The sequence below is a fragment of the Alligator sinensis genome, unplaced genomic scaffold (genome assembly GCF_000455745.1).
Source record: "Alligator sinensis unplaced genomic scaffold, ASM45574v1 scaffold221_1, whole genome shotgun sequence".
Taxonomy (NCBI): domain Eukaryota; kingdom Metazoa; phylum Chordata; order Crocodylia; family Alligatoridae; genus Alligator; species Alligator sinensis.
In genome coordinates, this window is record NW_005841948.1 from 3,144,273 (window position 1) to 3,158,052 (window position 13,780).

The following is a 13,780-nucleotide window of genomic DNA, read 5'->3' on the forward strand; positions in this document are numbered from 1 at the left end:
GCTGTACCTGGCCGAGGTGGAGAAGCAGGACAAGTACCTGCGGCAGAAAGGCCGCTTCCGCTTCCACATCATCCCCGACGGCAACTGCCTGTACCGCGCCGTGTGCAGGGCCGTGTATGGCGAGCAGCGGCTGCACGGCGAGCTGCGCGAGGAGACCGTGCACTACATCGCCGACCACCTGGACCAATTCAGCCCCATCATTGAGGGTGACGTGGGCGAGTTCCTCATCGGCGCTACCTGCGGCAGAAAGGCCGCTTCCGCTTCCACATCATCCCCGACGGCAACTGCCTGTACCGCGCCGTGTGCAGGGCCGTGTATGGCGAGCAGCGGCTGCACGGCGAGCTGCGCGAGGAGACCGTGCACTACATCGCCGACCACCTGGACCAATTCAGCCCCATCATTGAGGGTGACGTGGGCGAGTTCCTCATCGGCGCTGCACAGGATGGGGCCTGGGCTGGCTACCCAGAGCTGTTGGCCATGGGGCAGATGCTGAACGTCAACATCCACCTCACCACGGGTGGGCGGCCCGAGAGCCCCACTGTCTCCACCATGGTGCATTACCTGGGCCCCGAGGACCCCATGCGGCCCAGCATCTGGCTGAGCTGGCTCAGCAATGGGCACTATGACGCTGTTCTGGACCGCGCCTGCCCCAACCCCGAGTACGAGGCCTGGTGCCGGCAGACTCAGATGCAGCGGAGACGGGATGAGGAGTTGGCCAAGTCCATGGCTGTGTCCCTGTCCAAGATGTATATTGAGCAGAACGCCTGCTCCTGAGCCTGCCTGGGCCCCGCGCTAGAGACATACTGCGCACCAGTGCCCCGGTGGCAATGCCTTAATGCTTCAGGAAGTCGCCGTGGTGCCCCTGGCTGAGGAGCCCCTACAGTACTGAACTGTTGGCACGGGCACGACTTAAGCCCAAGCTGGTATTTGTAATACTCCCTTTGTATAAAATGACCCCTGGATTACTTGCGAGTGGATTCTCCATGTATATTTGTGTTGGTTTTTTCCAGTTCTCTTTTTTTCTATAAGAATGTATTTTTTTGCACAGTATTTTTAAACTGTTACCTCCTTCTCTAACATCTCATCTTAGCATTTGGTTTTCAGCTGTACAGCCAAAAAAGAGTTTGTAAACAGTTTGTTTTGTAAATAAGGCTTATGAATGATGTAACAGCTTTTGCTGTGATTTTTACTAGTACACCTCTATATTTGTACCAAATGAAATTGATGTCAGGCTCATCTTCCCTGACTGAAGGTAAACTTTTTTTCAGTTAAAACCTTGTTATCATAAGTACAGCAAACTTCATAATGGCTACTTTTCAAAGAAGCCGCTTTCCCATTTGTCTCAAATGTAGAACAGGTTCTCTGAGCCAGTTGGAAGGCATCTGCTTATGAATGGTACAGGGAGTGATTGTGACTCTTCTGTATTTAATTACTGTTTTAGAGTAAACTGGCCTCTTGTTGCCTGGTTGGCTTGTCCTTTGTTCTATTAATAACTTGTTCAGTTGTAATAGCAGAAATTTAATTTACAATACAATGTTGTGACAAGATAATAGTCTGCTGCTTCAGCAAAAAAAAAAAAAAAAAATCTTGGCTGGACCTTGCTGTTTGCTGCCTTGTTTCTGGGGTTTGTTTCTTATATGTAAATGCCCCCGTTTTGTTTCTTGGCACTTTGCATTGCAGCAGTAAGCCATTATCTTTCCAGAATGTTTTATTCCTCTTGATATTTTTTTTTTTTCTAATAAAAAAGTAGGATTCCTCTGCATTATGTTAAACAAGGACGTATTTAAGCTAAGACTTTGTATGGTTTGCTGGGTCAAACGTTCACTGTTTCCAACCTGAAAGCTTTCTCTCTAATTTCTGGTTAACTTTAACTTGTTAGATATATTTATTAAGTAATGCAGTTTGTACTTTTTTTTTTAATTTTGTAATATTTTGTGATTTTTTTTTTTAATCTATACTGTATTTGTATAATAGGAATATTCTCAGCTAAAATGGAATGAATAAAAAAAGTATAATTTTACGTTGATTTTTTTTTTTTTTTTCTTACGTTCCTCTTTGGTGGGGCCCCCCCCCCCCCCCCCCGTCTCCTAAGACTAATTGCACAGTGCTGTCTAAGCAGCTGTAAAAGAATGGCTTTCATTTTTTTAGGTAGTCGTTATTTGAGAAAACAAAGTAAAGACAGATTTTAACCCCCTAGGGATGTGTAAAATGGGAATATAAGAATCTTCAAGTTTTACATAAATACTTGTGGCTCTCTTTTTAAAATATCAAAAAGTTCTGCACATGCACTAATGCTGTAAGTGGAGCCTCAGTAAGTTTGTAGTAAATTTAAAAGTTGAGATCTTAAGTATTTGAAGTCCTAAGCAATGGTATCCTTTAAACTTTCCATTTAGGTTCCTTGAAAATAGAAGTTGCCATTCTCAGGCCTGCTTTGGTGGTTGTAGCAGTTGCAGCGAACTTGGACTGTCAAAAGTGGAGTAGACAAACCAAACCAAGACACAGTGAACATTCTAGAGTGGATTTTTTAAGTATAATTCCTATTAAGGTATAAAACACACATGAATAGTAGAAATGGTATCCCTGTGGCCTAATTACAGCTGGGTTCCTTGGTATTTTTAATATCACATCCTGATGCATGCTGCAATCAATGCCTGTAGCTTTTGAGACCTGGAGTAGGAAAGGTCACTTTCAGATTGTTGGATATTCAGCACATGGTTGCTTATTTTTGTAGTTCATTAATTGCCTGCTGATTCCTGCCTATAGAACCCCACTGAGGATGTCAGTGGGGTTGGGGGAAACTAGATGACTGTATTGAGCCTCGGGTTGCTCCTGTATACCTTGCCAGTGCCACTGCATCTGGATCTGGCCTGTGAAGCTCTTGTTCCAGATCCAGCTTGCAGGGAGTCCCTCCATCTCGATCTAGCACTGGGGCTGTGTATAAGTTTGACACCCCAGGCCAATGCTAAAAGCAACTGCGAAAATAGCATTGTGGGGGCCCATCATCAAACCAAATAGAATTGACAAGGTACAGGAAAGTAACTTGTTAACTCTTGTATTAGATGTGTATAGTATATACCTGTTTTATGTTGTTTTTTATATATATATATATAAAACCATTTAAATTAATCTTGTGTACAGAATAAACTAATGAAAATATCTCACTTGAGCTGAACTTCTCTCTTCCTTCCTTTTCTGCTGTCTGTTTGCTCTGATATGTCTAATGTATCCAAAATTCATAAGCTGGCCTCTTGTTTTGAGGTGTCTGGCACCTACATAATAGTAGGCTATTTCAAATAGGCAAAGGTTGGATAATGCCAAAGATCAGCATGTTCATTCTAGAGTGTACACTTTCTCATTCCCTCACCCTTTCTAGCAGGATTTGCTTGAAATTGTTTATTTCCTGGTGCAGCAAGAGGGGACTTGCCCTTGCTGACCTAGAGGCAGGTGAAGTCCCAGGGCTGCTCCTGTCCCAGGGGCTTCTGTGATCAGCAGTAGAGGGTGCCAGGCCTGGCTGGGGACAGCAGCAGCAGTAGCTGGGTCCCTTGTTTCAGGCATTTCTGCTATCTGCTCAGTCCCCTGGGTGTACTTTGCTGACTGGGAGCAGGTGCTGGAAGGGGGAACTGCCTGCTGCTGGTGCCATCCCTGGTCCAGCCCAGCATGAGACACAGCTTGTCCCTGTAGCTGGAGCCCCCAGGGAATGTGGAGAGATAAGGAGCAGGGACTCATCTGTTGCTGCCAAGCCTTGCACCCTGTACTGCAGCCAAGGGCTGGAACACGTGGGGATAGCGGCAGCAGCAGTCGGGTCTTCCATTCCTCGCCTTCTCCCTGCTTTCTCTGCCAGGTGTTATATGCCACACTGGGGCTTCAGCCTTGCCTCAGACTCTGCAGGGGACCCAGGCATTGGGGTTGTGGAGAACTCGATCCACAGTTATGTGCCTTACGTTGCAGATGGGGCATGTGACTGTGACATTGCACCCCCTTCCCCACCCCTGTTAGTGCATATGTACATAGGCATGCATCCCTAAAGATGGATTTTTGAGAACAAAATTTCAGTACCTTAATTTGGAGCAGAATCACTTATTAATGGGTAAAAAAACCCCAAACAACTTAAGGTAAGATTTTCAAAGCAACTGTGATTTAGGAGCATAAATCCATGTGATAATCTGTTTACCAGGGGTAGCATCTTCAAGTGAGTTGTGGAGGCCTGGGGCACAGTAAAGGTATTTAAGTGTTGAAGCATGTTTTTTTTAGTTATATTTTTTAAATCAATGTTTAAATCATGTATGTAGTTCAGACTAAAAATGCCACAAAACTGTTGCAGTTGAATGGAACACTACCAGTTTTTAAACCATGTTTCATTTCGGCTCATTCAGGGCTGTCTGACTCTTATGCAGATATTTTATTATCTGGCTCATGTTCTTTCTGCTATGCTTTTCTTGAGCATATCTTTGAGGCTTTTTCTGCTGCATACGAGTCTCTTCACTTTCAGCTGGATATCTAACCAATAATTACGGGCAGTGAAATGCCTAGTTTCAGATCTATGCCCCGGGTGGGATTTAGAGCTTTAGTATACTTGGCCAATAATACAGCCAAGAGCAGCCTTTTCTTTTCCCATAGCTGATGTGTGCATTCTTTCAGTTAGATGTCTTTAGAACTAATGCAGAATAATTTCTGGCACTCCAACAAAACTCACTTTTTATTTTTAAAATCAAAACTTAATAATTTTTATAAATAATACAGTAGACTTGAAATCTGAAATGTATTATGTCCTATATGATTTGAAGATTGACCTTTGAATGTAAGCAGATAATTGGTTTACATACATTGTGCTCCACCAAGGGAAACTTTTAGGTACATTGAATTAGGTTGTGCTTGCATTTTGGTTCCAACTAGAAATGGTGGACAAGCTTTGAGACTGGCAATTATTTAAAATACCATATGATGCTTAGTTAACTTAAAGTAGTTTACTTCTTAACTTAGTAGTTGATAAGGCTGTTGTGCTACTTACAGTAATATCTCTGTTATCTGGCATTTTACTAACCAGAATACTCTATTAACTAGAATTCTGGCTGGACTCAGGGGGAGGTGGAGGGAAAGCTTGCACATGGCAGCCATCACGCCGTGCTACCACTGCTCTGCATCTGGCTGAAACGTCCACACTGCTGCCTCCGCCCTGGCCAGCCCCCGCTCCCCCTTTCTGTGTCTGGCTGAAAACAGCTGGCCTCAGGTAACTGGAATTTTTAGATACCCGGCACCCCCATCCCCCACTCGTGCCAAATAACAGGGCTTTTACTGTATATCATTAGGAAGGAAGGTGGTGCATGCCCAGTGGGAAAACAGATGCATTAATATTAGTGTCCTCTCTTAAGCAAACACCACAAACATCGAGGCGATGATCATCTGACATCAACTTTATTGGGCTTGTCACATCACCCAGATGTCCAACTCCAGACTCACGAAGCAAGTTTTATTCTCCCAGCATCAACATCAATTCATGGGAAACTCTCCCAGGACCGCCCCAAATGAGGGAAGAGTTTGCTGCAAGGATCTTATGAGCACAGTAGGAGATGGAAAAGCAAGAGTGCCAGAAACTGTGTGGCTGACCAAATCAAGAACAGAGCCACCCACACCACACAGAAACACATGCCCGAGTTGCAGTAGAACCTGTTGGCCTTGTCGGCCAACTTCAGACCTACAGATAAGGCAATCTTGGAAGACAATCATCCTTGACTGCACAGGATTGCCAATGAAGATGGTGCCCAAAATAAAACTATTATCAAAGAACTTGTTTAGATTTGGAAGAGAATTACCTCACTGAAGTTCCCTCTTACAGCTCTTATAAGAGTGTTACCTCTTAACTCTTACAACACCAGAACTGCCAATTTCAAGACCTTAATGGAAGTTTTCTGTTTATTGTTAACATGTGCAAGAATAGTTTTATTTTTTATGAGACATTGTTTTTATTGTAAAAAAATTGGTCATAGTGACTTATGCTGGTGAATTAGTGAAGAATAAAAAAGTTGCTGTTGAGTTCTGGGACTGAATTGCTTTTTCACTTTACCTCTCTTGTACCTTACCTTACTTTGTAGAATACTACAAGCAAAAATCACTTTCAAAAAACTGAATGCAGATAAGGGATGTCTGTGGACTTAGCCTGGATTTATACTGGGCTAACTGTAATTCCCTTCTGTGTGGCGTAAGTGCTTTTTACTACAAAGTCATAACCAACCAACCGCTGAATGAAGAGTTCCTTGGGGCAAGTCTGTATAGCATCTAGTACAATGAAGCCTCAATTTTGACTGGGGCTTCTACACAAAATACAAATATTGAAATAAATACAATACTCTTGTCTGAAACTTTTATATAACTGGTTGCTCATCATGGGCCACATCTACATGAGACGTTGTCTGCGCAGTAGTCCGAGACTATTGCGTAGTAGCATCGTGTGGCAGGAACCGTGATGCGACACTACTGTGCAGTAGTCTCCCAAAACAGCCGTTCAGTGGCCCTACTGCGCAGTAACTTAGGTTACAGCTCAGTCATTTAGTACTTGTTTATACAATTACTAAATGACTGCATAATAATGACTGCACAGTCAGTGTCTTGCGTAGATGAAGCCACAATGTTAGAAGTAAAATATTATGCTTGCTTTTCCAGGTGACAGACCATCAAGGCTGATTCTTCTGTAAAAATTCATAGTAACTTATCTTGGGAATAATCACATTAGCATGATATTTAGTGGTCTTCTGCTTTAAAAGGTAATCATTAAGAAATAAAGTTTTGAAGGACTTATTAATAGACATATCCAATAACTGAAGCTATGATATGAGACTCCTAGATATGGCCAGATTGCAGGGGGTGGCTTTTGGAGGGGGGGTTTTTTCTTGATTGTTGTCGCATGCACAGTAAACTGAACACAAATCAATAATAGTTTTTTCATAAAGGATCCAATATGGTGACATCATAATTTGTTGAACCACGATCCCATTTTATTCATGGACATGGACAAAGCATCACAAGGACTTTTATCTTTTGGCATCATTTTCTATATGTGAATCATCCTCATCTGCAATTTTGTACCACTTGGCTGGCAGCCCACACATAGCTTCCTTTTTGTCTTGAATTTTGAGCAAATGTTTATTTTTTTGACAATTGGATAATTTTTTTTCTGTAGGTGGAGGACAACCATGTCTGTCCTCTATGCATTTTACTTTCTTTAATTTGAAACCTGCTTTATAAGAACTTCCTGTTTCTAGTCCATGTTGATTACTTATGTACTGTTGACACACTACAGTATCTTCTAAGTTATCAGTATTTGTGATAATACAACTTTCTGTGTTCATCTCTCAATCACGTGATCTCTTATACTCTAGTGTATTGAGAGTGCCAAGACAAGACTATGGTTTTGTCTTCAAGTTACTCGTATCTAATTTCAATTATTTTTTTCTGTTGTATCGCTTTGGTGCACGAAGCACACCTTACTTAGAGTTCCCCCATTTTGGGGGAGAGGGGACCCACCATATCTTATACATCAGAAAATATGGTAGATTTCAAGTTAATTTTGTATCTTAAATTGTCCTCTCTGACAACTGAATGCCTTGAGTTTCAGAATGATTATCATGAATACTGTAACTCGGGGGTTGGCAACATTTTTGGCTGGAGTGCCAAAAACACCCCAACCTCCATCCACACCTCAGTTTGGCATGCCAGAGGCAGATGCTGAGGGAAGTTGTGAGGGGCCCAGTCCTGGTTGCTGGTGGTGGGTGCATGTGTGTTTCTAGTTGGATGGCGGGAGAGGCTCCAGACCCCTTCCCCACCATGTGCCCCAAGGCACGCTTGTAGCCACTGCTGCCATGGAGCCCATGCCGGGGCTTTGGGCCTCAGTGCAGCTGTTTGGAGCCTGCCTGCTGGCTGCAGCTGCCCAGAGCCTGGGCCAGCTGTGCAGGCAGCCAGGAAGCTGCAAACAGCTGCACTGGGCTCTGTGGCGCCAGTGGCTGCACGTATGCATGGCCAGGAAGGAGCCTGGAGCAGTGTAACCCTGGCCTCTCCCCCACCGTCCACCCAGAGACACATGCAGCTGCCACCACGAAGCCCAGCCGGAGTTCTGGAGCCAAGTTTGCAGCTAGCTGTTTGCAGTCTCCTGGCTGCCTGCCACAGCTGGTGTGGGCTCTGAGCAGCTGGTACCTGGCAGAGCCCAGGCTGCTCATAGGAGGGCTTGAAGCCCACTGGCTGCCTACTGTGAGCACCCTGGGTTCCATGGCTGGTGGCAACTGACCACAGCCTGGGTCAGCTGTGGCATGTTGAGGAAAATGGTTTTGCATGCCGTGCTCTGGCACGTGCCAGGGGTTGCCGACCCCTGCGTAACTCATTCGACCGAGCCATTCTTTCTCTTAGATTGCATCTGTTACTCAAAGGTGTAAGTTAATACATTTGAGGTCATTATTAGTAACATCACTTTCATTTTTGTGAAATGCATAAAGCAAAATAAAAGTGATATTAAAAATTAGTAACATGGAGACTGAATAAAAACAACATACCACATGAATATAGTGCTTTCTAAAAAAATCCTTTGCCTTTATTTTTCTCTTCTGTATTTCTTATTTTCCTTTTATCCAATGTCATGAAAACAGGCTGTCAGAGATAATCTGCTCCTGTTACATACTCCTCAGCTAAGGTAATTTTATTTATACTTGTTAAGTTTCTAGGTTGACCATTGGAGGATATATAAACATGTAAAAAGATAACCAGCAATATCTTTGACCACATTCCCGTGGCCAAATAGCATAATGAGTTTATGTCCAATTACTTATAGACCTTTAGATTGTAGATGTGAACAGAAGAAACATCAATACACAGCAATGAAATCCTGAAAGCCCTAATCACCCCTGTCCTAGAAAAAGCCTGTGAAAATGAGTGAACAGTGTAATATCTTGAATAATATCAATTTAGGATTTTTCAGGCTAACTAGCAAAGCAAATGTTAGAGTCAAGAGTTCTTCAGAAAGCTGGCCTAGGCCCCATTGTTTTAAACAACAACACTATCAGCTCAGTCAGCTGCCAAGGTAGAACAGGCGTGGGAGGGAAGCTCTTGGAAGTAGTGGAAGATCCGCAACTTCTGCTTTTATGCATCAACAACATTATTCTAAAATTAACAGGCACTCAGAGCATATCTTGGCACACTAGTGCAAATTGCTGTCCATGACACATTGGTTAATAGGCAGGCAGCTGTCTCTACTAGCCAATTTTGTCTGCTTTTTAATCTGCAGCTCCACACAGTAAGCTAATCTTCAGGTAAGAGAATTCTGTATAATGGCAGTCAGGTTTGATCTGGAAGGAGCAGTTACATACCCATTCCAGGTGCAAATAAAAAATAGTTTGGGCAACAGTTTTTATCTGAGGATCTACCAGCAATTATTTCTTTAATTAGACTTTTTGATTATGAACCTGAGTAATCAATGATAGACGTACTACATCAGTCAAGGGGATTGACATAAATCTCTGCTAAGACTTTCAGTCACTTCCTCCAACCTTTGAGCATTAACTCAGGGCTCTCTGCGCTGAGCTCTAGCCAGCTTTTCTATTCACAGCCCAATCCCTTTCAGTCACTGTATACTGAGAGGTGAAGTTGCCATAAGGCCAGGTGTCTTAATGCATAAGGAATGCTGTACCTCATACTTTCTCATGAATAACTTATATCATTCACGTATGATGTGAGGTGCAAAGAAATGCAAGTCAAGATCCTTTGGAGCAGATAAACATTTTCTGTCAGTGCCCTGGGTTCTCCCAACAAATAGTTGAAAGCTGTTCCAAACAAGTTTTGCTAATCTCTGCCGGGGAACAGAAATACATTTACGATCAACAATGTTGAAGGCATTTTACAAATTTGAAAATGCTATGGGTACTTGATCATCCACTGTCAGGAGGAGTTTATCAGCCAATGTCATTAATCTAGTTGTTCTACCAAATCCAGGCCTGAATCCAGATTGAATTAGAATGAAGGAGGCAGGCATAGTCTAGATATTGTTCTTCATCTATTTTAGGTTCTTAAAAAGGCCTAATTACCATGGAATGTGATTAGCTCCAGGTTATTTTTGTTTGTGGAGTAAATACTCCTCTACTGTGGAATGCTTCGTTTGTTGTAAAAGTTTGTTGTAAGAAGATTACATACCTAATGCTGTGTTTCTCCTTAACTTTTTATTGGTCATCTTGTGTCAGCTACAAAGAGGAAGAAGCAGCTCTGTGAAAAAAGAAATATCTAAGATCCTATTTGCAATCTTTTCTCTGCAGGGCAGTCCCCTTGCATATGTGTGAAGTCCCATTGACTTCAGTCAGGCTCTGTGTGGGGACAGGCATTCACAGATAAAAGGCAGCTTGCAGGATAGAAGCCCAATGCATTACTATGGAATGAGATCCTTTATTTCTAACTGACAGATGTGGAGTTGCTATGTAATCTAAGAATACTGAGACATAATAATATTAGAAACATTTTATGTGACCCAGTGAGATCAAGTTATTGTATACTGGGTTTTAAGACATTAGCATTTGAATGTATTGGAGCTTAATAGGGGCTGTGAAAACAAGAATCAGGAGAACAACACAGTAGCTATAGACAAGTAAATTTACCTCCCAGTAAATATTGGGGAACAATTAAAGGACACTGGCATTAAAGGACTCCTGGGCTTAAGCTAAAGCAACACAGCTATTCTGCCCAGTGCTGAGAATTAAAAGATCCAGTACTGCCAGTGCAACACACACAAAATTAAAGTCAGATTTTCAACATCATGAGATTTCCTTAAAATTATGATCTAAACCAATATATTAGTGAGGTTTTTTATTTCATTTTTTAAAAAAGATTTAGGGGATGCTGCCTTCTCTGTTTCCCCCTACCATTACTCCCCTACCAAGATGGGGGAGCTGTCATCTGATCTTCATCTCTCATCCCATTTCTATCTTCTGTATCCCTCTCAGGCCTCTTCCTGATCACACCCCCATTGTGTGGTACCCCTACATTTACCTCCTGTCCCCTTTCATTTCTCACATGCACCTTTCTGTTGCGTCTTGTAGGCACTTGTACACGTGATGCCATTACCATGTACGTGCCAAAAAAGTCACCGTGTGTGGCTTAATGATGTTACACTACACAGGTAAGGGTTTTGGGGATTTTAAATGAGTTTGCATCGTTGCAAACTAAACTACATCTCGATGCAACGATGTGTTGCAGCTATTGATCAGCTCACCCCCAGCCATGGGAGAGGCAGAAAGACTCCTCAGAAAAAAGGATTGGGCCTCTTACTGCTTCTGCCTTCAACAGGCTTCTGCTGACTGCAGAAGCAGCAAGGGGCCCAATCCTATTATTTTATTATTTTGGCGGAGCCTGCCCCCTTCTCCCATGGCTGGGGGGTGAGCTGCTGGTGGGCTGAGTGGCCCCTGAGAGGCAGAGGGCCCTGGTCCTTCCCTCCATGGTGATGGCACCCCGCACAGCCACCCAGGCAGGCTGCTAGCGGGCCGGGTGCTGTCCCAGCTCGGGATCAGTGAAGGGTTGGATCAGGCCAGGTGCTGCCTCCAAGCTGAGAAGCACCCGGCCTGCTAGCAGCCCGCTCAAGTGGCCCTGGGGGGCACTGTCACTGTGGAGGGAAGAACCAGGGCCCCCCACAGCTCAAGGGCCACTCGGCCCACTGACAGCTTGCCTCCCGGCTGCAGGCAGGCTCCACCAACACCCCCCACCCAGGATCGGGCCCCTCGCAATAACAGTGACAGAAAAATAAAACCCCACTGTTTCAATTAAAAACCCACCATTTAAATTTAGGGGCCGTAGAATACAACCCTCAGGACTAAACCCATCATGTATACAAGCAGCCCCAGTGCTCTGTCTAGCCTCTTGACAAGTGGCAGCCATTTTGTTTGGGGGCTTGGTTTTAATCTCACGAAAGAGTGGTAGGAGGCAGCCACCTTTACTACAGGCAGCCTTACTGCCACGTGCAGACTGACTGTAGGGAAGTGGCAGCCATTTTGCTGGCTTCAGTCTTCTGGATAGTAATAGGAAATGGCAGTCACTTCGAATAAGGAAGTATTCAAGTGACCAGGGGAGCAGCAATCAGGGAGAAGCAAATGGGATAGTTTGCAAACAGTTTACTAGGAGCAAGAGGAAGAAGGGGAAGAGGAACCAGGCACCAAGCACCAGATTCTGCTCTGGGAAGGTAAGCAAGCCAGGGTTGCCTGCTTAGCTTGCTGAGGGTTGTTTGGTGGGTCGTGTGCAGGTGTGTGCTCTGAGCATCCCAGTGATTGCTAATTGATTGCTGCCTGGGTGTAACAAAGGAGCCTAGCTAGTCCAAGCCCAGGAGAGATATATAAGGGAGAATCAAACAGGACAGTTTGCTAACCCCATCTTTTAAGGGGAACCTGTAAGGTAAGATTATTTCTGTTAATATGTAATTAAACCTGACTAGCCTACATAGTTTTATTTTAAGCAGCTAAAAAATCAGTAGTTAGATCTATACTTAGCCCCTTGTTTAACTACAATCCAGAGTGAGGGGGAATTTTCCTGGAAAAATCTCTCTCACATTCCTTCATTGTAAGCTTGCTGAGAAGATAGAGGTTTGCAGGGAAAGGGGAGCCCTTCAGGATCAAGGGACAGCAAACAGGTCAGCTACAGAGCAGTTTGCTAGGGAAGGTCTGCTTGGAAGGAAAGGCAGGAAGTGAGAGGCAGCAGATTAGAAGACCCAGAGGAATGGCTGGAGGATGTTGCAATCCCAGAGTCACTGCCACTTCCAGCTCTTCTTCTGCTTGTGCCTATGAGGTGTCTGTCCAGGCAGGACTGCACACCATCCAGGCTCCCACCCAGGTGCTGGTTTGGTGCTGTGCAGACTGCAGCTTGAGGATTCTTTCCAGTTTCAGCCGGGTGGGGGAGCGCCTGCGGTGTGAGCGATGCCTTCTGGTGGTGCCCCTCAGGAAGCAGGCAAGACAGCTATGGGAGGGGTAGCAATGCTCCGAAGCATCCTCCTCCATGGGGACTTCATGAATTCCATGCTGGAGGAAACCTCTAGGACTGGAGGAAGGACTGCCTCAGGCGGTTCTAGAAAAGGAAGAGGGCATGGACTCCTAGGAAGGTGGAAGATGAGAAACTTGTGACCTGTGGCAGCAAGAAGTTATCCCCACCTGTAGTGGTTTGCTTAGAGAACAGATATGGAGCGCTGGCAACAGAGGAGGAGGAGCACATTCTGTTGGTGGAAGAGGCCAGACCACTGCCACAAAGAAGAAGCGATGAGTGGTGGTGGTTGGAGATGCCCTTCTACAGGAGATGGAGGGGTCTATCTACCAGATGGATCTGTTGTCAGGGGAGGTCTGCTGCTTGCCTGGAGCCCAGATCTGAAATGTCAGAGGTTTACCAAGACTTGTCTAACCCTCTGACTACAACCCCATGCTGCTCATCCATGTGTGCACCAATGATATTGCCAGGGGTGACCCTGAGCAGAACAAGAGTGACTGCAGGGCTCTGGGTGTAAGAGTGAAGGGGACTGGAGCACAGGTGTTGTTCTTGATCCTTCCAGTTGAGGGGAAGGGCTTAGGCAGGAGTGAATGCATCTTATAGATCAATGCATGGCTGCGCAGGTGTGAGGGAAATAACAGTGACAGAAAAATAAAACCCCACTGTTTCAATTAAAAACCCACCATTTAAATTTAGGGGCCGTAGAATACAACCCTCAGGACTAAACCCATCATGTATACAAGCAGCCCCAGTGCTCTGTCTAGCCTCTTGACAAGTGGCAGCCATTTTGTTTGGG

At 44.5% G+C, this 13,780-nt stretch overlaps 1 protein-coding gene and 1 long non-coding RNA gene across 2 annotated transcripts in view; both read left to right on the forward strand.

The window, feature by feature from the left end:
• Position 1: 1 nt before the first annotated feature.
• Positions 2 to 2,020, forward strand: OTUD1 (OTU deubiquitinase 1; the record flags this gene model as incomplete). The annotated part of the gene is made up of 2 exons (XM_025199711.1): positions 2 to 50; positions 251 to 2,020. Coding segments are annotated over 2 exons (573 nt in total), but the record flags the coding sequence as incomplete, so codon positions are not given.
• A 10,369-nt stretch (positions 2,021 to 12,389) lies between these two features.
• Positions 12,390 to 13,780, forward strand: part of LOC102373052 — a 37,985-nt gene continuing 36,594 nt past the window's right edge. Inside the window, exon 1 of the long non-coding RNA XR_323405.3 lies at positions 12,390 to 12,405. This is a non-coding gene — a long non-coding RNA (uncharacterized LOC102373052). The remainder of the gene's footprint in view (positions 12,406 to 13,780) is intronic.